Source organism: Amyelois transitella, chromosome 5 (genome assembly GCF_032362555.1).
Source record: "Amyelois transitella isolate CPQ chromosome 5, ilAmyTran1.1, whole genome shotgun sequence".
Taxonomy (NCBI): Eukaryota; Metazoa; Arthropoda; class Insecta; order Lepidoptera; family Pyralidae; genus Amyelois; species Amyelois transitella.
This window is the reverse complement of record NC_083508.1, coordinates 7163758-7184909: the sequence shown is the minus strand read 5'-3', so window position 1 is coordinate 7184909 and position 21152 is coordinate 7163758. Positions and strand designations below refer to the sequence as shown.

At 36.8% G+C, this 21152-nt stretch overlaps 2 protein-coding genes across 6 annotated transcripts in view; both read right to left on the bottom strand.

The window, feature by feature from the left end:
• Positions 1–357: 357 nt before the first annotated feature.
• LOC106131841 (cGMP-dependent protein kinase, isozyme 1-like) lies at positions 358–11733 on the bottom strand. Its single transcript, XM_013331065.2, has 11 exons — positions 11489–11733; positions 7944–8296; positions 7565–7848; positions 6509–6678; positions 6015–6253; positions 5193–5290; positions 4583–4799; positions 3835–4066; positions 3589–3687; positions 2876–3132; positions 358–769 (listed from the first exon to the last, which is right to left on the bottom strand). The coding sequence occupies exons 1-11, from the start codon at positions 11588–11590 to the stop codon at positions 607–609; spliced, it is 2214 nt and encodes a 737-aa protein (XP_013186519.1). The 5' UTR covers positions 11591–11733; the 3' UTR covers positions 358–606.
• Positions 11734–12076: 343 nt separating this feature from the next.
• Positions 12077–21152, bottom strand: part of LOC106131842 (RNA binding protein fox-1 homolog 3) — a 46023-nt gene continuing 36947 nt past the window's right edge. For 2 of the 5 annotated variants that reach the window (XM_060944348.1, XM_060944350.1), the window contains 6 exons: positions 20540–20657; positions 19468–19525; positions 19269–19289; positions 17785–17957; positions 16824–16887; positions 12077–16686 (listed from right to left, as the gene is read on the bottom strand). In XM_060944348.1, the coding sequence (XP_060800331.1) occupies positions 16642–16686; positions 16824–16887; positions 17785–17957; positions 19269–19289; positions 19468–19525; positions 20540–20657 (479 nt within the window). In that variant the 3' untranslated portion in view covers positions 12077–16641. Of the gene's footprint in view, positions 16687–16823; positions 16888–17784; positions 17958–19268; positions 19290–19467; positions 19526–20539; positions 20658–20701; positions 20805–21152 lie in introns of all 5 variants that reach the window. The other 3 variants (XM_060944349.1, XM_013331067.2, XM_013331066.2) reach the window with 3 other exon arrangements.

The window sequence follows — 21152 nt, the reverse complement described above, 5'->3', positions numbered from 1 at the left end:
ATTGTTTTTATTGGAATGATAGACAAAACATGTAAGAATTTAAAAAAAAAATGTATTAAAGTAGGTTTATTCCACTTTAGTCACCTGGGTGACAAGCTAGGAAATTTTACGGATAGCCATAGGACTGCAAAATAATTGAGAATTTTTTGTGGGTCTAGCCATGCAAATAATTTTTTGTACCAAGTCAAGATAAATGCAGTTACCTAAGATAGAGAGACTATATAAGAGATCGTGGCAAGTGGAAAGAGGTAGTCTCTGCCTACACCTCCGGGAAAGAGTCGTGATTTTATGTATGTATGTATGTACCTATGTACCTAAGATACTGTGAGTAAATAAAATAAAATAAAAACATGATAATGAAATCAGAAAATATTTATTTCAATGTTAAATTTTACTAATTCAATAAGGCAATTAATAAAGCTGGTAAATATAAGAATATAAAAAAAATTGTTTAAAAATTGTTGTTTAAAAACACAAATACAAAAACATCATTATAAACTTTGTTCGGCACTAAGTTGTCGAACTAATGGGAAGTGGTTTCACTGAGTTGATGTACTATTTATAGCACCAGTGGAAAAACCCGGTTACGGTTCACTGCGTTTCACTTTAGAAGTCGATGTCCCACCCGGAAGTCTCGTCCGGGGGGAGTTTGTCTTTGTTAGGGTAAGTCTCGAAGTTGGAAAGGTCCCAGTTGTTGGCCACAGGTTGTATCAATGGCGCCTTCAGTCGCCTGTCCCGCAAGCCATTCCAGTCGAATCCTCCAAACCATCTAAAATTGAAAACTTATGTTTAATTCATATTGATAACGATAAAAATTATTTAGACAAGTTAAACAACTATGACATAAAAATATCTTTCTTCAATTACAGTAAAATCAATTTTGGTGCATTAAGTATAATTTAATGTTATACTTGTATCTTGTATTCATAAATCTATTTGGCTAAGGCACATAAATAATTGAAGTGTTAATTTTGACGTTTCTGATAAATTACAAGATTCTCTTTCTTTGATTGACTTTCGACATAACTCGTAATGTACCTTTTGTGAATATGGTATTATTTATCTTGAAAAATTTGGTACTTGAGTACTTATCTACTTTTTTATCGGTTAAATTTCGGTTAGTTTATTGGCCCCGCCTTGGTCCGGGTGATTTTCTAGCCAGCTTAATGAGATCATCGTCCTCTGTCCCTAATAGGTAGTTAAGATCATGGTCTGTTCTAATGCCATTCATAAAAGTTTTATCATGATCCTAGGTAAGGGTAGGTTCCCCTGCAAAGTTGTACGAGTATGTTTGTACTGCAAAGGTTCTTACGGTGGTCAGAAGGGAATCGCGTCGTATAAAAACCTGACTTACCTACTCACTTTATCCAAACCCTGGATTAGAGGATTATGGCCAGAAGGCGGACCCTGGCCTCCTCCCAGAGAAGTGAACTAATAATTTCATAATTTATTAAATACTTACAACGTAACCTACTTTCTGAAAACGCTATTTCGTTATCACGAAATAGGTTACGTTTGTTTATCAATCTGCGTAAAGAATACGTCCGGCGTCACCACGAACCGTGATTAGAGATAAAACCGGTATCACAAAGTAAACTAAGGAACTGATTGCTCGATTATTATTCGAACTAATTGTGAGGCCATATATTATCATTAAAGATAACACAATGCAAATTTTCTAATTTATCATTAAATGCAAGTTAACAAATACTGTTGTTAAATATAAAAATTGTTATAAAAAAAATTTAAAACAAATTTTGGTTAGGTTAAGTACATACATACACGTATGTGTATGTATATACCATCACGCCTGTTTCCCATTGGGGTAGGCAGAGACTATGGATTTCCACTTGCTGGGATCCTTACAGACCTCTCTCGCTTCCTCCACACTCATTACTCTTCGCATGCATATTCGACGATTACGGGTAGGTTACTCCTAACATTTCCTTTTTTTAAGATATGTATTCGAAATTTGGTTTGAAAGTTTTAGGTTGAGTCCGTAGAACAATATGGTAATGATATTTATCTAATGAATTATTTTCGTATGAGGAGGTCGAAATTAAGGAAATTAACTCAAAGCAGGTGCAAGGTGCAATGCAGATCATGATATTGTACGTATACTCGTACGAAAACTATTATTACTTTATTTTTTAAACACAGTATCTATACTAATATTATAAAGCTGAAGAGTTTGTTTTGTTTGTTTGTTTGTTTGTTTAAACGCGCTAATCTCAGAAACTACTGAACCGATTTGAATAATTCTTTCACTGTTAGATAGTCTATTTATCGAGGAAGGCTATAGGCTACATTTTATCCCGGATTTCCTACGGGAAACGTCAACAATGCAGGTGAAAGTTGAATGAGTCGGCCATCTGCGAGCTTTCCACGCGAACGCTGCGCAAACCAACAAAGATATAGTAAAACAATGTACTAAAGATGTGAAGTACTAATTTTTTGCCACAAAAAAGTCCGCGAGAGCATATATCTATCTCTTAAGGTTTACTTACAATAACCACTTTTATGTTCATTTTTTAAGATTATTTTTTCATTATAAACATAAGTTATTTTGAAACCAATTTTCTTTAATTCAGTATTAATCCTTATCCAAATAAATATGTTTATTACTTTCGGCTTTTCATGTAGACTAAAATTGCCATTTACAGTATAGAAATTAGACGAATAGGTTTTGAGATATAGTCGTTATAAGCAATTTGCAGCGAAACATTTAATACGGCAAACCAGCGTTCTTTCTAAGAGGATGTTTGAAAAAATAAATATGATGCCCAAAATAACTATTCCACGCGGACGAAGTCGCGGTCGCGGGCACAGCTAGTTATCTTATATAACAAAAATTACAAAGGCTTTCGAAACTTACTTATGGTTTTTAATATCTGCTATACCATTCTTGAGATAGCCGAGTCGCTCGGCGGGCACGGGACGGCATAGTTTACGAATGAACCCTTTCGCCAGGTTCGACACCCTGGGATGGAATGACACTGCGTCTATTCCCCTCAGGATGAGAGTGTACGTTTTCATGTGGTCACCCCCTGGGGCTCGGAACGGAGGTCGACCGACGAGTAACTCATGTACAAAAACGCCGAGGGCCCAGCAGTCCACAGCGCGATCATGACCCTGAAAATATTTTTCTTTTTATTACTTTTTCAAAATTGAAAGCACTTATTCAACTTAAAGCTGTAATTTTTTTTTTTTTTATTTTTTTTTTTTTATTCACAAACTTTATACTTATCCTAACAGTATTACACTAATGCGATAAGTATACTTACAATGATTCACATTAAATAATAATAAAAAAGAAACAAAATAAAAACAATGTACCTAATTCCAAAATATAGGACCGAAATGTGATCTGATATGGAACAGCAAGCGGTAGGCAACTGGGATCATTTACTCACATTTAAACAATAACATCATTAACCAAACCAAATGAACAAATCGGATGTTGATAATATTTTTCTTACTTTGCAAGTGACTAATAAAATGAAGAATCGGAAGAAATACCTACTTGAAAAGTTATTGTTTAACTGTTAAGTTCACTATCACAGTTTTCAAACATTTCAATTTAATTACCTTGTTAAGTACAATTTCTGGAGCGACATACTCGGGCGTCCCAGCAAACGTCCAGGTCTTACTGTTCGGAGTTACTCGTTTCGCGAAACCGAAATCGACCTGAAAGTTTGCAAAGAACTTGGTTAGTGCAAGAAGAGATAAACAAATAAATATACAAACTCAGATTATTGGATTATTTTTTGATAACTCTTTTAATTGCTTATCTTTGCCAACAGGCTAATCTAAGTTAAACGATTAGTAGATTACCAATTTGATATATCCCTCTCGGTCCATCATCAGGTTCTCAGGCTTGAGGTCTCTGTAGATGATGTCCTTGGAGTGCAGGTACTGAAAGGCCTCCACCACGCAGGCCATCATGAAACGCGCGACGTTCTCAGCGAAGAACCTCCTCTTCTGCAGGATAGTCCACACGTCACCGCCCAGCACTGGCTCCATAAGGAAATATACGTATTTGTTGTCTTTGAATGTGCGGTACAGTCTGCGAAATGTAATTTGCAGTCAGATCTTGATTGAACTAACCAACCCACAACCTTAAAAAACGACATTGTCATGCACTGCTATGGCAGTGAGGTAGCTTAGATTCATCAGTGGTAGGTCACGGAATCTTTTACTATTTAATGGATTTTATCTAAACATTGTAGATAAATATATTACAGTTACATTTTTTATTACCACTGCATACAGTACAGACTAAAACACATAACGTCTTATCTTTTCATTGTATAATGATTAAGAATGTGGCTCATGCATGTAAAGTGCAGTCATCCGATGCATGTTCAAAGCTGCTTACCATACGAGTACGATATACCTAATATCATAACATGTACCTATCGTATCTTTTCTTAGTAGTTGTAAAAATCTCTTAAGAAGATTTAAAACTAATAGATTGTCCTTAACAAAAGAACGGGCTCAAATGTTTTTCTTCGCTGGGCGACAAACTTAGGTCTTTTGGAATAGTTGAAGTCTGTTTATAAGTATCAATCAATCAATTTACTTGCAAATGAAGGGATTGTTGCAGTCCATCATGATATGTTTTTCATTGTAAGCGTTCTCCTGCTGTTGCAGTTGCACCATGTCCACTTTCTTGAGGCATTTCAGTGCGAAGGTAATATTGTTGTTCGGCTTATACCGCACCAACTCTACTCTCCCGAACCCACCCACACCCAGCGTGCCCAGGATCTCCAAATCTTTCAGCTGCACGTATTCAAATTCTGCAAACAGGTTGTAAGGCTATATTATAGTAGCTAATTTGCTTGCAAAGTTACTCCTGAAGGTCTATTTTATCTTTGTGCCAAATTTCGTCATATCGGTCCAGTAGTTTTTTATTTACTAATTTATGTAGGTACACAGAAAACATCGAGAATGATAAACACAAGAAACAAAATAACAAAGGTTCTGCTTATTTCAAAAGGAATCTCTTCCAGTAGACCAGAGATAGGGCACATAATGGAAAAGGAGACAGGCGTATAATCCACACACAACTATTATTAGACATACATAAACAAAAACAGATAAAATATTATAAAATACATTTGTAAATATCAAATAATAAACTCATTACATTTTACATACATATTGTTTTATAAAAAGTGATATTAACTCACCGCTTTTTATTTCAGATTTTTTTCGCTGTTGCGACGGTCGCGGCACTGGGTACTTTTTCTTCAGTACATCCAGATCGCCGAGTAAATCAGTAAATTGTCTAAGAAAAAGAAAAGAACAAAAGTGAATACCACCGAAATTTAAAATAAGCAAGTGTAAAGACATGCTCATCATACTTCTGTATAAATAAATAGACAGGAACGTCTTTCAAGATACCGCCGATTACTCATTGTGTCAAAATATCGTCTACTAAGCCTACGTGAATTATCAGGGTTCGGCAGTAAGTACGTCCGTTTAAACTATTGCCTAGAACGAGTACAAACTTCTAGTTGTACTGCATTAGAATGAGCCTATTATATTTATTAAATATATTTATCAAAAGAAGTTTTCGCACAAATGTCGAGAATACCCTGTTAGAAGTTTGTATACCAATATGTCACAAACATGACTTAGTAGATACCTAGTAATATCTTTTTTGTCGTGATAATGAGTCACGATATTCTGCTTTGTAAATTGTACAGGTATTTCTTCATAAATCCACGACGATTATCAGTTCACTTCATGATGAGATCAGACATGATTACGCTACCAAAACTTACATCCTCATTTTCTTAATATTTTTTTGTTTCAGATCTTATTAAAAAAACCACCAGGTATAAATAAGTCTTTAGTTCTATGAGCATCCACAATAGCTTTATATAACTAAGAATATAAAAATGTTGATGCTGGAAGTTATGCCAAATTTACGCACACTCATTATGGCAGACAGTACCTAACAACGGTAACAGGACTCCCTGAATAGGAAAAAAAGAAGAAATAAGTACGTTCGATCTAGTGTCAGACACTCGACCCCCGGCGGCTGCGCTGTGACGGTCGCCAGTCGTCGGTCCTCGTGCAGCAAGGCCTGCTCTCCGAAGTAGTCCCCGCGGTGCAGGGTGCCGATGCGGCGCTCCCCGTCGTCGCCCTCCCGCTTCGTCACCAATACGGTGCCGCCCCGGATTATGTAGAACTTATCGCCTCGGTCGCCTTGACGCACCACGGGTGTTCCCGCTGAGAAGAACTCCTGTGGATTGAGGATAGGATTACCTACTCGGCTAAAAATCAATAAAATTAAATAACAATTTTTATATGAAAAGTTAAGTACATTTTATTTGTTCATTAATTTAATCCTCCTGACGTTTGTCTTGCGTCCGTTCTGATGATGAATCAGGCAGACGCCTGTAATCCAGTCCGGGAGTGGAAAAGACAGCTTGGTAATTAATTTGATAATACCTACGTAGCGTCTCAGTATTTGTTCATTGATGTGTTTACAACTAACCCTTTTGAGACATTCTGATATCTTAGCCAGTTCTGACTGATGGATACCATCCAGCAGCGGAACTGATGCCAGGAACCGGATGTTGTCATCCTGCTCTTGCCGACCACTTCGCACCATAATTTTTTGAAAGATTCGCCTCTCCAGAGTCCATACTGTGGCGTGCGTAATACCTAGAAAAATATGGAAAAGTGCTATATACATTGGCATGTTCATTCTAGTCTGCTTTTAAAACGATTAGGTCAGCAAGAATAGCCGATCCTGTTTTCTTACGACTTTATTGATAGATAGATAGATAATTCATTTATTTGATTTGCTACACACGATTTAGAATTTCATATGAAATACAAATTAATAGGGTGTGAGTTGCAGCAATACAAAAAGGTCACAACTCAACGAATTTATTGCTGTAGAGCAATACGCTGATTTTCAGTTATGACCTAGGTGCTAGTGCAGGTCAATCTGCGCACATAACAAAAAAATAAACATAAATAAACAAAGACTCGTGTCGTGACTTAAAGTTTCAATTGTATATGTGTGGTAAATGTAGCCGCTTAATAACCAAAAGAGTATCCCAAAATATTTGAAAATTCAATACATGCCCCGGCATCGCTCGTGTAATGTTTATAAACCTTATTCTTGAAACATTCTTTAAAATATATTTGGGAATGGAATAAAAGAATACAGGGGAAGCAGAAACCGCCATCAGTTCCGAATAGGTATGTTCTGTAGATCCAAAAGATGCCTGCGTAATTCAACTTTGAACAAAATGACAGATGCCAGTGTTTCTACTGATTGGATAATCATATGCGTTAAATTAAAACATTTTGTACAAGAATAATTTCATATCAATCTTAAACGTATCATTTTAATATTTAGTCAAAGAATGGAATCATTACCCATTATTACCTTAATTATTGATTAGATTTAATTCTGATTGCTGATAAAGTTTACGAAACAACGTTTGTACCTAAGCAATTATATAAGGTAATGGTAGTAGGTATATTCCTTAGAAATGAATGAAATGGAAATGTGACGTGATTATAACTCTTAACTTACACCTGATAGTGGCAAAGCGTTTTGCTCTGTACAAAATTGCCAACTCGCCGAACGCGACTCCTGCTCCAAAGGTCTTGACCACCTGACCTCCTTTCAGTACTTCAAACTGGCCATCTGCAGACACGTAAAGATGGCTACCGCTCTCTCCTTCCCGAATTATTAAGCTGCCGGCTGGAAATTCCTGGGAACTCATTGCTTCAGTTACCATATGCAGTCGATCATCGTCCATTAAATTCTTAAGGAAATCATTGTCCATTAATGCTATTCGTATTTGTTGAATAGACCTAAAAATGAAGAAGAGTTGTATCTTGCGTGAACAGATTTTTAATTGAGTGTTAAAAAGAAATTATTAGATAAGTACTGTTTCGTTCTGACTCACCCTTCACTCTTCTCAAATTTGTCATATTGTAAATCATTGACATCTATATGCACAGGCGGAGGTAAAGCGATGCGCTTACGTCGAGTTTCAGTCTTATTAGGATCTTCGTATATGATCTGACCCAACGTTTTGCGGCCGGTACTACTCCTGCTGTCGTATGCCTCACTGTCAGAATCTCTGCTGGATTTGGCACTCTCCACACTCATGTAACTTATCTTTTTGCCCGATGTTCGAGCGTCAACGCCCAGACTGTTATTTTTGTTAGGAGTCGATATTCTCCCATTTTCCATATAACCATTTCTACTACTGGATTCTCCATTTAGAGCAAGGTCTACGAAGTCGTCTTTTAAAATCTGAAATCGATAAAAAGTTTATTTATAAATACTCTAACCGGGTTCACTCTCTCCAGTCTGAGGCGTCAAACACACCTGGCGATCACTCTCTCTCTCTGAAGTAACTGTTAACTTCATCAGAGGAATCATACAAGAAGAGATAGGAAAGCTTAGGACGGCCCAACTATCAACACCGATAAGTTATGCCGGTGTGGCGTCAATGGGTGGCCTTCGAGGAACCGCCCCCGCAGCCTCTACTACCACGTACACTCGCGTCGCGGCTGGCAAGAGCCATCCCCCAATCACCAAACCGGCCATGATTTTTATGCACGACTACACAACCAGGCAACAAACAATAGAGGCCCTCAGAGAGGGGATCAATTTTAGGAAGGACAAATATCAGGACTGTTTCTTCAAATATCAGGACAAATTCCGTGTTTTGACTGTGATCGCGATAGGGAGACGCCACCTAGCGCCTATCCCGTTCCCGTTCCCTATTCCCGAACTATAATCACAAAAAATATTTATGGGTATATAATTTTCGGAGCTAGAAACTCCTAGAAAAGCTTTGTTGTACGAGGGAGTACCGTCATACTACACCTACATTAAACAAAGTGGTGTTTTACTCAACGACGAAGAGGTTCAGTCGTAGAAGGATTTCCAGGTGTTTTAAAGAAGCATGTGTTGGACAGAGGCAGGAGACAGAGTATGTACGGTGCGTCCTAATAATTCTGAAAGCTTTTATAACTGCTGTTTGCAGAGTCCGTAGCCCTGTTTCATTTATTGTTCTGAGGAGAGTGGACGGTATCTTTCACCCAACCTACCAAGCGGCTTGCCGGGAGCTAAACTTATTATGAGATCAGCATTGGAACAATAAGTTGGCAGAAGCTTGCATAAGTAACAGTCTCAAGTCGCTTACAATATTTTTTATTTAAATTTTATTGGTATTCTGTGGACTTCCCGACCCAGCTCAATTGCTCTGGGAGAAAGAAATACTAATGTTATAGTGAACCCGTTTAATACTAATAGTTATATTAACGGGTTCGATACCCGGTCATGTCATGATGGGAAAAGAACTTTCTGATTGTCCTGGGTCTTAACACAATATTAGACCTCGGGTGTTTAGCTATAACTTTTTTAAATTAATCCGTGAATGCGTAACAGACAGATTTCGGCATTTAAAATACATATTACTAGATATTGATATGAAAAGAGGTAAAATTCCGGATATAATTTAAATTGAATAAACATTTCTGCTTTACTAAACTGATGGAGCAAATATTTTTTAGCTCTTAAAACCTTATCTCATACAAAAACTTTCAAAGAGTACGCAAATGAAGTGCAAGTTGCGCATCTAGTAATAAAATAGGTATAACTCATTAAAGTGATAAGGTAAAATTTATAGGTATTTCTAATAAGTTTCTACCAATAGAAATTGAAAATCTTTTTCTTTACGAAATAATAGATAATAACCTTTATAAGGGTTTACAAAAGGTGTAGCATAAACATATTTCCTCCTGATCAGCCATTAAATAAGGCATGCAAATATTATAATAACTGGGGGCGATTAAATAATAGTACGTTAAGAATTCGTATAAATCTGTCTATTTGTCCACGTTAATTTACGCGTAAATTAACGTAGACAAATAGACAGATTTCTACGAATTCTTAACGTACTATTATTCTTATTATAATATTTCTTGCTTTGACGAGAATTTTGATGTTTTTGTTGATCAGGTAGTTAATAAGCCCTGTGGTTCGCCTGCAAAGGTTGCGAAGGTCAGTTATTAATTCTGGTAAAGGAATATAGTATGTGGCTTCTGATCATGGACCACTTATTTGGACAGCCATCGGGAACAAACTCGTATAGCGATAACAGATTCCCTAGACCCGAATGACAGCTGCGCGTAAGTGATTACCTACGCTTAATGATTTCACTGTGATATTGATAGCATTATACTTTGAGGTTTCCGTCCTAAACTACCAAGGTGGAATATTTTGTGATGAGTTTCGTAAGGTGTTGTAGGTAACTACAGCGAGCGTCAGTCAAACATATTCTCTCATGTTTGCGGGCACCCTCCGCGCTCCGCCACTATGCTGCAGTGCAGTTTGTTACCGCTTCTTCTGCGCTGACGCTTTGGAAGCGGCAGTAAACTTACTCTAGTTTAAAGTAATTTATTTGACGTCGACCAATGGAATATAAAATTATTTTTTTTTTAATTTGAATATGCTTCGAACTTTCTGTACGTCCACGATGTTTCTGCATTTATTATATGAAATAGATTGTGGAATCAAAATTTTTTAGACATTGCTATGAGTCATCTATAGGAATGCTTTTCCAAATTTCAAATAATTATAACCAGCCGAGCCTTATACATCTAAGAAATTAGATCAGTTACGATAACGAACAAGTAACGACATAACGTACTTATATTTTGATTTGTCCTCGACAAGGCTGTTGAGCTTATCTTTGCAGTGATTTTTAATAAGTTAATTAATGATAAATGCCTATTTATCATTAATTTACTCAATTGTCAATGGTTTAATGACTACAGTGCCGGTTACCCAGCACAATATGCCAGTATAATACCAGTGAAGTGCAATTTTTTCCAGCAAAAAGGTCTCAGTTTGACCTGTACCTATGTATGTATATCTGCGATTATCTCGCTTTTGACAAAAGTTATTGGATATATTTATTTTAGTGCCTTTTTTTGCAACATTTTTCTCAAGGATATTGAAATTCAGTAATGTTTTATAATTAAATTATCACTCAGCTGAGTAAGTTCTATACCTACATACATAGAAATCGCAACAATAAAGCTAAGTTAGTAGTCTTATTTTATTGCGAGTTCTGACCTTACTTCATATTTTTAAAGATGATGAAATCGGAATCTTTTATTAAACTTCATCATTTGGTTTTTATTCCCTCGCTTAGTGACTCAGTGTGGCTATCGTGTTAAATATTCAGAATGAAGTATACTCTGTATACATACAAGTAGTGTACGTAAAACAATTCTTCAAGATTTATTCATTGCTTCTGCTATTACCAAGAAAAATTTCAATGAGCACTCAGTACAATAACTGTTATCTATATATATAGGTAGGTACAAAAGTATATAACCTCGACTGGAAAATTTAAACAATATTCATGATCTTTACGCTGCAGTGGTCTACAGCATTTGAAACGGTTAGATAGTTTTTAGACATACTTACTATAGTTTGCCTCGGTTGTGCATTTTCAGGGGCCGATGGTGTTCTATTGAGGTCGAAACCGCGTTTCGTCGTCGACCACTTGAAGGGAGGACACAGCACCATGTTGAGTTACTACGTTTATAAACAAAGCATTATCCAATGTGGCGACGTACGGGGCAACACACAGCCGCTCGCAAGTACCGCATCAAGACTGCGCGATCGGTGCGCAAGTAGTTTTATCACCTTAACCAATCTTACCATACCGATTGTTTTAATTATTTCATACTAAAGATTAGGTAGGTACTGTTTATTATCACGGTACCTTGCAATCTTATCGGGATTAATAAAATTATCATTATTCCTAATCACTGTTTATTGACAGTACTAGCATTTCTGTTACTTTCGTGTTTATGCTCTAAACGCATCGATATATGTGCATAGAGAAAGCTAATTTTAGAATAAAAACAATAGCAAGTTACTGTGAAATGATAATTATTTGTCTTTGTCATTGAAGTGGTCACTACGTATCGTAGATTATTATTTAGATTTTACATAAATAAAATAGGATTTACAATTATTTGAAATCACGTTGTATAACAAAAACGAAAATAAATTCATACTATAATTTATTAATAACGTAAATGAGTACACAATGCCAATGGCTTCAAATGATTTTACTTCATTCATATTTTCATTTGAAAAAAAAAACATATATTTACAATAAAAAGAGAATCAGCTCTGCAATTCATTTTAAAATTGCCACACGAAAAAGGAAAATCCATTAATTTTATTTAGTTTATCACAAATCGTATGAGGGCTCGCTGTGCACCTGGGCGGAGGCTCCCCCACAGGACCGACGTGCAACAATACTTGTGCAATGAATCTATAAACTGTGCCGAACGGAAGACATTCATTATGTAACAAATCTATTGTAAGTTTAATTTAATTCGAAAACATTTAGTTCAACATCACACGTACAACATACATACGGAAATTGAGCACGATATTGTAATAGCATCCCAAATACTGTTCGGACCGTAACGCATACGTCTGCCAGCGTTGCGCACGCGTCCGCGCGGGATGCGTCCTCCTAGCTTTACACAATGTACAAAGCGAGGATGAGCTGGGCTCCGTGTGTTCTGTCCCCGATGTCGCATTTAACAAAAATATTTTACTTGAATAGAAAGACCGTACCACAAGACACACGACGAACCTCGCTCATCTAAACTTATCGACAAACTGTATGCGCTACGTCTACCAATGTTCCCACAATTTATTTATAACAAAATATTAAACTCGCAGACGTGTCTGTAAAGTGACCAGAATAAGTACGAGTACCGTAACACGTCTACGACTTTAACATTAAATACACTTGGATAATACAGGCATAAATATTAACCCTGCTAACATGAGTACACTACTATACTAACTGAACAGCGTCGAGTGCAATTGACGAACAAGTGATACTTTTTAACTCTGGCTACGATAACAATATGAACCCGAGGGTAAAAATTATACGCACAACATGCGGTGGCGGACCACCGATAACACTATATACAGTTGGCAGCGCGAATCCGTCGCGCCGCCCGCGCTGTCGCCTGTGTCGAACACTACACCGTGCTTTATGCGAACTTATAAGAACGTGCTCCATACTCAATTAGTACAACTTCCTACGCGACAGCCAGGAAGCGCGACAGACATACGCAGTCGCTACGAGATGCCGTCACTACGCTAGGATTTCTTTTTTTAAGACAGTGAACTAATCGCTTATACTTACCTACTTCTATTTATTTTGCCGCTACAGTCAATAAAGTTTTCTAATGCGACGTTGTGACAGCACTTCGCGCGCCATGTATAACAGTAATCTTGTTGCCGTCGTGTACGTGCGGACATTCGTCAACAACACTATTGATATGACATCTTATTATGCACAATATAACAATTCGTTTTAGATCTAATGATTACAGAATCGAAGCCGTCGATCGTATAATTTGTGCACAGCATAAAGAAACAATAATAGTATGAAAATTTAATTAAATCTCTCAGAAAACCCGAGAAACAAATCACGTTACAAAATACATAATATTATCCTTAATTTAGTGATTATAACATTTACAATACATTGTTCTTGATGATTTATTTCTTCAAATCTTATCGTAGCACACTAACCATTTTGTCAGATATGTAATTTAAATTCAAAATTTCCCCCATGTTATTTGGCTTAGTTACAGAAGTTGTCATTAAAATAATTTGATTTCATTTATTTTTGTCGTAAATCATCAAAATAGGAATCATCTAAAATAAAATGTTCTAAAATATTGTGATAAAATGAATAAGGCTTTTTAGTTTCAGGCTGGAACATAAGTTATCAATCCGTTGCGAAAGATATAAGTAATGACAATCTCAAATCGTAACATTAATTTTAAAATAAGTTTATTATTAGCCGAAGAAGCATTTTCAAAGTGATAAATGATATAAATCCACTGTAGGTATCTCGTTTGTACAAGCCAACGTAAAGATATGGTTGCATGCAAGCGCAATACGCAATGTTTCCGGGCTGGCTATAATATTTCTGAATGGTTCACAGCCTGTAACCATGCCTAAATCACAGTTGCGCATACAAAGTGATCGGCTTGATCGGGTAATAAATCATAAAAATTTGTGACACTGACGTCATATGACATAGCATAAAAACTAATAAAATAAAATCATCGATTAGAAATCACATGTACTTTTATAATGTACTTAATACAAAACTTGCATTACAAATCTAAAACAGATATTCCTACAAAACTAAACGATACCTCTTAAAATAACGTATTCACGCATGAGTATTCAGCAATAAAGCACAAAATATTGTTCGAAGCTGCAACTTGACCAACTACAGACTATGTTATAACTACAACTTAAAATATAAGCCAGTGGCACTAAGACATGAGTGTAAAAATGTAAATTTGCAAAAGTATAATATGACACGAAGCTTACCAACGTAAAGAACCTCAGAAAAGAACAAACGTGGAAAAACCAAATCCAAAAGTTACTTCATATATATCACATGAAATTTTACGAAGCACCTTATAACTTTGTGCGCCAAAAGACTAGAAATTCTGCATTGTGAGAACAGTCATGTCATGGACAAGTTACTATGGGGCGTAAGGCGCTATGTGGCAGCCGTATCAGCTATCGACGCCGCACCCACTTACTTTATTTGGAGAGGGGAAACAACGCCTAAGCTTACGAAGGTTACATCTTGATATGTTAATAGAAACAGCTATTACCACTTCCGGTAACAGATCTGTGAGACATTGTGGGAAACTGAAATCTAATGTGAGCTCAAAATGCTTGGAAGAGTCAAAGTGTAAAAGTAAATTCAAAACTTTACGAATAAAATGACAGAAAATATTTGACGGGTTGTTAATGTTTCAGATCTCTTTTCACATCGGAGACTTAATATAAAACTACACTAAATGGCAAATAGATATGTTCATAGAGAAAAATACTTAGCTTAAACGTAATTGTTCGAAAACGAAATTGTACAACTATATGTAATTTCACAGATTTTTTAAGTTTTTCTAACTGAAAGACTATGAAATCTATGGAGAAGAAGTAAATGACATGCAAACGCTCGGAATACGTAAGAATCGATGGGTTTTTGTGCTTTGGTATAAACTTTGAGCGAATTTTAGATTTTACAATATTTTGTAATTCTAGTGCAAATGTTAACATCTACAGATTAAAACGACGACGTCTAAGGGTTGCACCCGTCTGCATTTGATCAAAATAAAGTGCACCTGTAAATTATAATCGTAAAATTAGACACCGTTGAAGACAACACTAACATAATTACAAGGAGAAATCTCAATGATATGTAAGAACTCGATGGAGTTCCCTTCTCTTCTTAATCACTACATCTAAAGCACTATGTCTAATATTAGTAAAATATTAAACGCTATTAACTAGCGATCGAGATGACTCGATTATATAACTGAAAGGTAAACTTTTTTTATTATTAACGCGAAGCGTAACATACACAGCGAGTTAGGATGAGAATACTTAAGTCGAGTGTTTTCGTCGAGATCGTACATTAACTGCACATTATTTTAAAGAATCGCACTCTCTTTATCCGTATACAATTGAAACCGTATCTTACAGCTTACAGCAGCAGAATATGTAGCTACTAAGTATTGTCATCCTCGGCTCAATTCCGCGCGAGTGTGAAATCGCGGTAACTCGCCGTGCAAGCTTCAAGCGAAACGTAACTACAGCAAACGCACAACTGTTGTACCGAACGATTCTAGTGCTATTTAACATTAGCCATTTTAAATATATGTTAGAAGGTAACTATGAAAATTATATACGTAAACAACCGAAATAAATGGCACCGTATAAAATCGCACCATGTTGTAGATAGTTAAGTTAAAATATTTGGGAAATTAACAGGCTAACAGTGACTCTTTTGTAACTGTAGAATTGTATATTCGGAACAAAAAATTTTTAAGGAAATAAATAAAGGAATAAAACTTGGTAAAATAAAGACATTAAAACGGCCTCATAGCCTGATTGGGCCCGCTACTTGTATCACAAACAAGTTCAAATAGTTAAAAAACCTGAATTAAAACCGAATCGTTATTTCAAATGAGTAAAATATGTCCGGGTCACAATATATACATTTTCTCTATGATATGCAAGTGCAAAGCTCACTAAATATCGTTTACATGAAATATCTTTCTATTGTCATTACATTACACGTGTAACATCTACATTAAATATTACCATACGCAAATTGTAGATATCCACATTCATTTATGTGTTAATAAAATAGTAACTCTTACAAATATCTAAATAGAACGTAAGCACTTAGTTTAGCTGCTCGCACTTGTATAGCAATAGGTACATAAATAATTTACAATATGTAAGTTTATCTTAACAAACTATTTCTGTTAGATTTTTGGTATTCATAAGTTACTACTTAGTTGGCGGCGCGGTCAGCTCGGCACGCTCGCAGGTTAGTTTCTATGCTATCCAGGTTTACCTATACAGTAATCGGCTGGCACTATAACTGATACCTTAAATTATGTTAACGTTTGTACGTTTAAAGAGAGTCCATTGTCATGTTAGGGTAAAGATGATAGCAGTTCCATATTCGAGTAAAATCGTTTCTTTGTTCCACTGGCTTAATATGGCGCAAATCTGTTGTAACCACTTCTATACACCGCAGTCTGCAAACACAGAAAACATTCATGAATAAATGAGTGAAATGCTGAGTTAGTAAGCATGCTTAAACTTATTTAAGCAAAACATTAAGTTATTGATACATAACACATTTTGCGAAAGCTCAATTAAGAAATCTCCTCACCCCGTAACCAGTCACAGGGCCTATTCCGTGACCTAAGTAGGGATCAGCGTATTCTCTGCCGTACCTGAAAAATAATATTTGAATTAACACATGAAAAGTAAAGGGATACTTCTTAAGATAATGACTTCGGATCCTGCTCGTAAAGGGATGAAGTGACGAAAAATATAATGTGCCAAATCCCAACCCATTAACTATAGGAACCAACTACACTACAAAATCATTCATGGTTTGGCTGTATCTCAGGATTACGAGGGTCAGACTTATTGATGATCATGTGCCTTAAAATTATGAAATGACTTATAAAATTTCAGTGTGAATCTGCAAATGTAATGTTGTAGTTTTATTGATGCAATGAATGTCCTCTTCTTCCTAGCCCGGGGTACGCCATTCACAACGATTTTAGATTGGGTGAATCAGGTTTTTGCACGAAGCGACTTTCACCCGACCTTCGCAACCCTTCCAGGAGAACTTTTCCCAGATCGGATTATATGGTGCAACAAAATGTAACAGAGTTACTTTAGGTTTACAATCCTAGAAAACTCGCATGGTAAGATAGCTGACATCATTAGCAACGAAGTTTGTTGTTCGACTTATGATAAAATTCAATACATTATTAATCCATTTCGTACATATTTATTGATAATAATGATTTTTCTAGTTTTTATCGTCTATCGCGACATTTACCCGTCCATCTAATGCCGCCTCCAACCCATTGAACACGCGAGTTTGTTAACCTATTACCACTACATTAATAACTACGTTATAAACCACTATTTATAATTCTGTAAATTATTTCTATAGAGCTTTATTTTTCTTTCAAATTAAAATAAGACGAATTATCAAAATTATCGTAGAACAAACATTATTTCATATGATGACAGCTTATCTATGCCTGCGAATGGTTTAGACAATCAAAATAACCGTGTAAGAATTCAATGTGTACATGAATGTAAATACTAACGTGGCTGCTAAGGGCGCGAGCGCGGCGGGTTGAGGCGCGGCGCTGACTGCGGCGGCGGCGGCGCGCGCGGCCGCCCCGTAGTTGGCAGCCGCCGCCGCCGCCGCCGCCTGCTGCGCCGTCGCGAGCGGCGACTTCAGCAATGGACCAGCTACTGCTGCGGCCGCGGCGGCAGCCTGGAATAAGACAATACGACGCTCAACTATTTATACAATTAAACATAACACCATTCAGATTATCCGGCATTCTAACAAGAGCGCAAAAAGATGAGAAGCTGTTGTTCGTTAGTTATTTTGTTTTATGAAAGTTCTAAGTTGAGGGTAGGTCAAATGTTTTGTAATTTCCTAAAACTTACAAAAAGCCTTGATGAACGAACTCTGTACTAAAAGTCAGTCTTAACGAGAAACACGACAGTATGACCCTCTATTGATGGCTCAGTTACGATAAAATCCCTGTACTGATGCAATCTTTTTTGATTTCATATAAATAAAGCAATAAACGACTGTCTACTGGCTAACAAACGGCATATAAAAAATTACCGCACGAACAATTGAGCCCACAAAGGGACGATTGCGTGGAGTAATTATCTATTGCAGCGCCAAGACGTGACTTTTAACTGAAGTCTTGACTCTGTACCAATCTGACAAATTCATTTTTATTATCACTTTTCCTAAAGTTTCTTACCATCATTTCCGAACGCTGGGAAGATTGACGGCGAGTCCAATAGAGTGTGTTTATCGGTATAAAAAATAATAAACTCAGCCAAAAACAAAAAGCTAGGACGATGCAAAGATTGACTCAGAAATATAAACAAAAAGAATCTGTGTATATTAGTGCCGTCCTATTACATTAAACATGCAACGTTCCTTACACACGCTCCTACATAATTCGATGATTATTTTCTGCACCAAATTCGATTTCATATCGATTACGGGTCTTAATCGCTTTGTTGCAGAAACAATGGTTATGTGCAATTATTGATGAGCATGCACTAGAAATGATTAATGATTTTTGTAAGATACAAACTAAAGGTTTTTAAATAAAGATAATTAAAATGTCGAACTAATTTAATTACTCTGTGATTGTTAGTATAATTAAGAAAGTTGCAATTATTTTTGTGGGCTCAATGTTCTATACGGAGCATGATGTAATTAGCATCTGGTCGAGTCAACTCACAGCTTGAGCAAACGCCTAAAACTAAGTCACCCACCACAATACGAACGAACAAGGATATAACTGAACAGTAAGCAAACGGACGCCGGCTGTGCGCGTTCCCGGTTACCACAAACACAATGTGCACCCTGCATTACGGTGGATACCAACCAACAAAAGACCATACGAGATAATAAGGAGCAAACAAAATCCCAGCACTCACTCCGCGATGATACACAACTTATACTAGCGTGGTGGAACATGAATCAGGAAGCGATAGATATACATTATGTGGCAACCGATCGTAACCGAGCGCTAGAGGCGTGATGTGTTACCTCGGCTGCGGGTTTGGCGGCCTGCAACAACACACGCACTGTCACCCACCCGCAGATACTCAACATTCATATACTAAACTTTATTAGTTTCTGGACATTCAAAAGGTAAGTGAAACAGTCATATATTTCTTACGAATGTGACCGAGTATTTAGAAATTAAAGATGGGTTTAATATAAAAATAAATATTGATGTATTTACCTGTAGTCTGTAGTTGGAGTCAGCCGTGGCAGCAGCTAAGAATGGGTCGTAATATACACTGCAATTTGAAGAGAGTCGCCATTATAGTATACACTTTAACGTATTAATATTATTATAAATAAACAAAATTGCAACCAGTACTTAGTAACTGGTTTCAAAGATGTTTTAAATTAAACAAATAGATGGATAATTTAAAGTGAATCTATTGAACTTAAATTGTTTATGAAAAGATCTAATGTAGTATTATCTTCGTCTTTCTTATAATAGGTACAATAATATTATTAATTACCTGTATTTTCAACCTGGTTTTGTTTGTTTGTACAGATGTTTTATAAATCTACAAGTTAACAACTATTCATTCGACAGAGAGTATAAAAGAAGTGCGAAAAGAAGAAAGAGTAATAATTACAGAAAAGAGGCACTAATCTAGGCTAAGCCACACGTTCCAGTTAAAATGTTATAAATGTTAGTTACAAATAAACTGTTTTTAATGTGTGCTAATTTATATTACAAACTTGCAATGGTTAATCTAACTAATGAAAAAAATTAATAATCATACCAAGTGGTGGTGCTTAGGATGTAAAGAAGTTGCAGCGTGTTGGGAGCAGGCGGGATTCAAGGATGGGGATATGTCGGGGGGGATAAGGGCGACATTGCTGGCCTGTGGGTGTACTACTATTTCAGTAATTTTTAATTATAACTTTTATATAATTGAACGACTAATTGTCGACTTCTAAGCATTTTGAATGGCTAAATTCCGATAAATTAAGGAATACGAGGCGTCCAAATTCACAAGTAATTTCATTAAACAATTTAATTTAATTTTAAGAGTAATTTAGGTTAGGTATGCTATTCGCTTTCAGTAAAATTTACAAATGAAATATGAGAGAATCGCTATAATCGATGCGATGTCTCCAAGTGCTTTTGAGCATTTCATTGTTAAGTATTTAAAACAATATCACAGCTACTGTTTAGATATCAAAAATTCCCCTACATACTTAGAAAATAAATAAATCAATTGAGTTTAAGTTATAGGGATAAGGGAAGGCGGTGCGGTGCTGGGATTACTCACTGTGCGTATGCGTGCAACGGCGACGCGTAGGCTGCGCGGGGCAGGACGGCGTGCGGGAGGACGTGGTGCGGGGGCGGCGGCGGGGCGGGGGGGCGCGGGCTGCGGCGGGCGCCTCTCGCTACATGCAACACACGGGACAGGGCTAGTCTAACATGCCGTTACCTGCGTCGCTGCGCGGCGCGCGGCGCCAGCACGAGCGGCGGCGCGGGCGCGGCGGCCGGCGCGGCGCCGAGCCACGGCCACGTCACGCCCGACACTCGCAGCCCTGCGCACACACGCGCCCACACTCTCACTACCCGCTGCACAACGGATCCACCGCGATGGGAGAGGTCGCCTACTACTAGCCCCAATTGCTTAAGTGCTTACCAATAAAGTTTTGCACCGACAATCTAATTTCCCGTGTTCCATACTTTTCCGCTTTCACACGCGAATCGGCGGGTTAACTTCATATTTTTATGCGTTTCTATGTCAGGATTTGAATAGCATAGCATAGATAAAATCGATGTGATAAAATAGTAAAAAAACAATATACCACCATGAAATGTCGTAATAAAGCTAAAATACAAAAATTTTCGTTTTGATCACATTATGCCAAAATTTCAGACGCACGTTG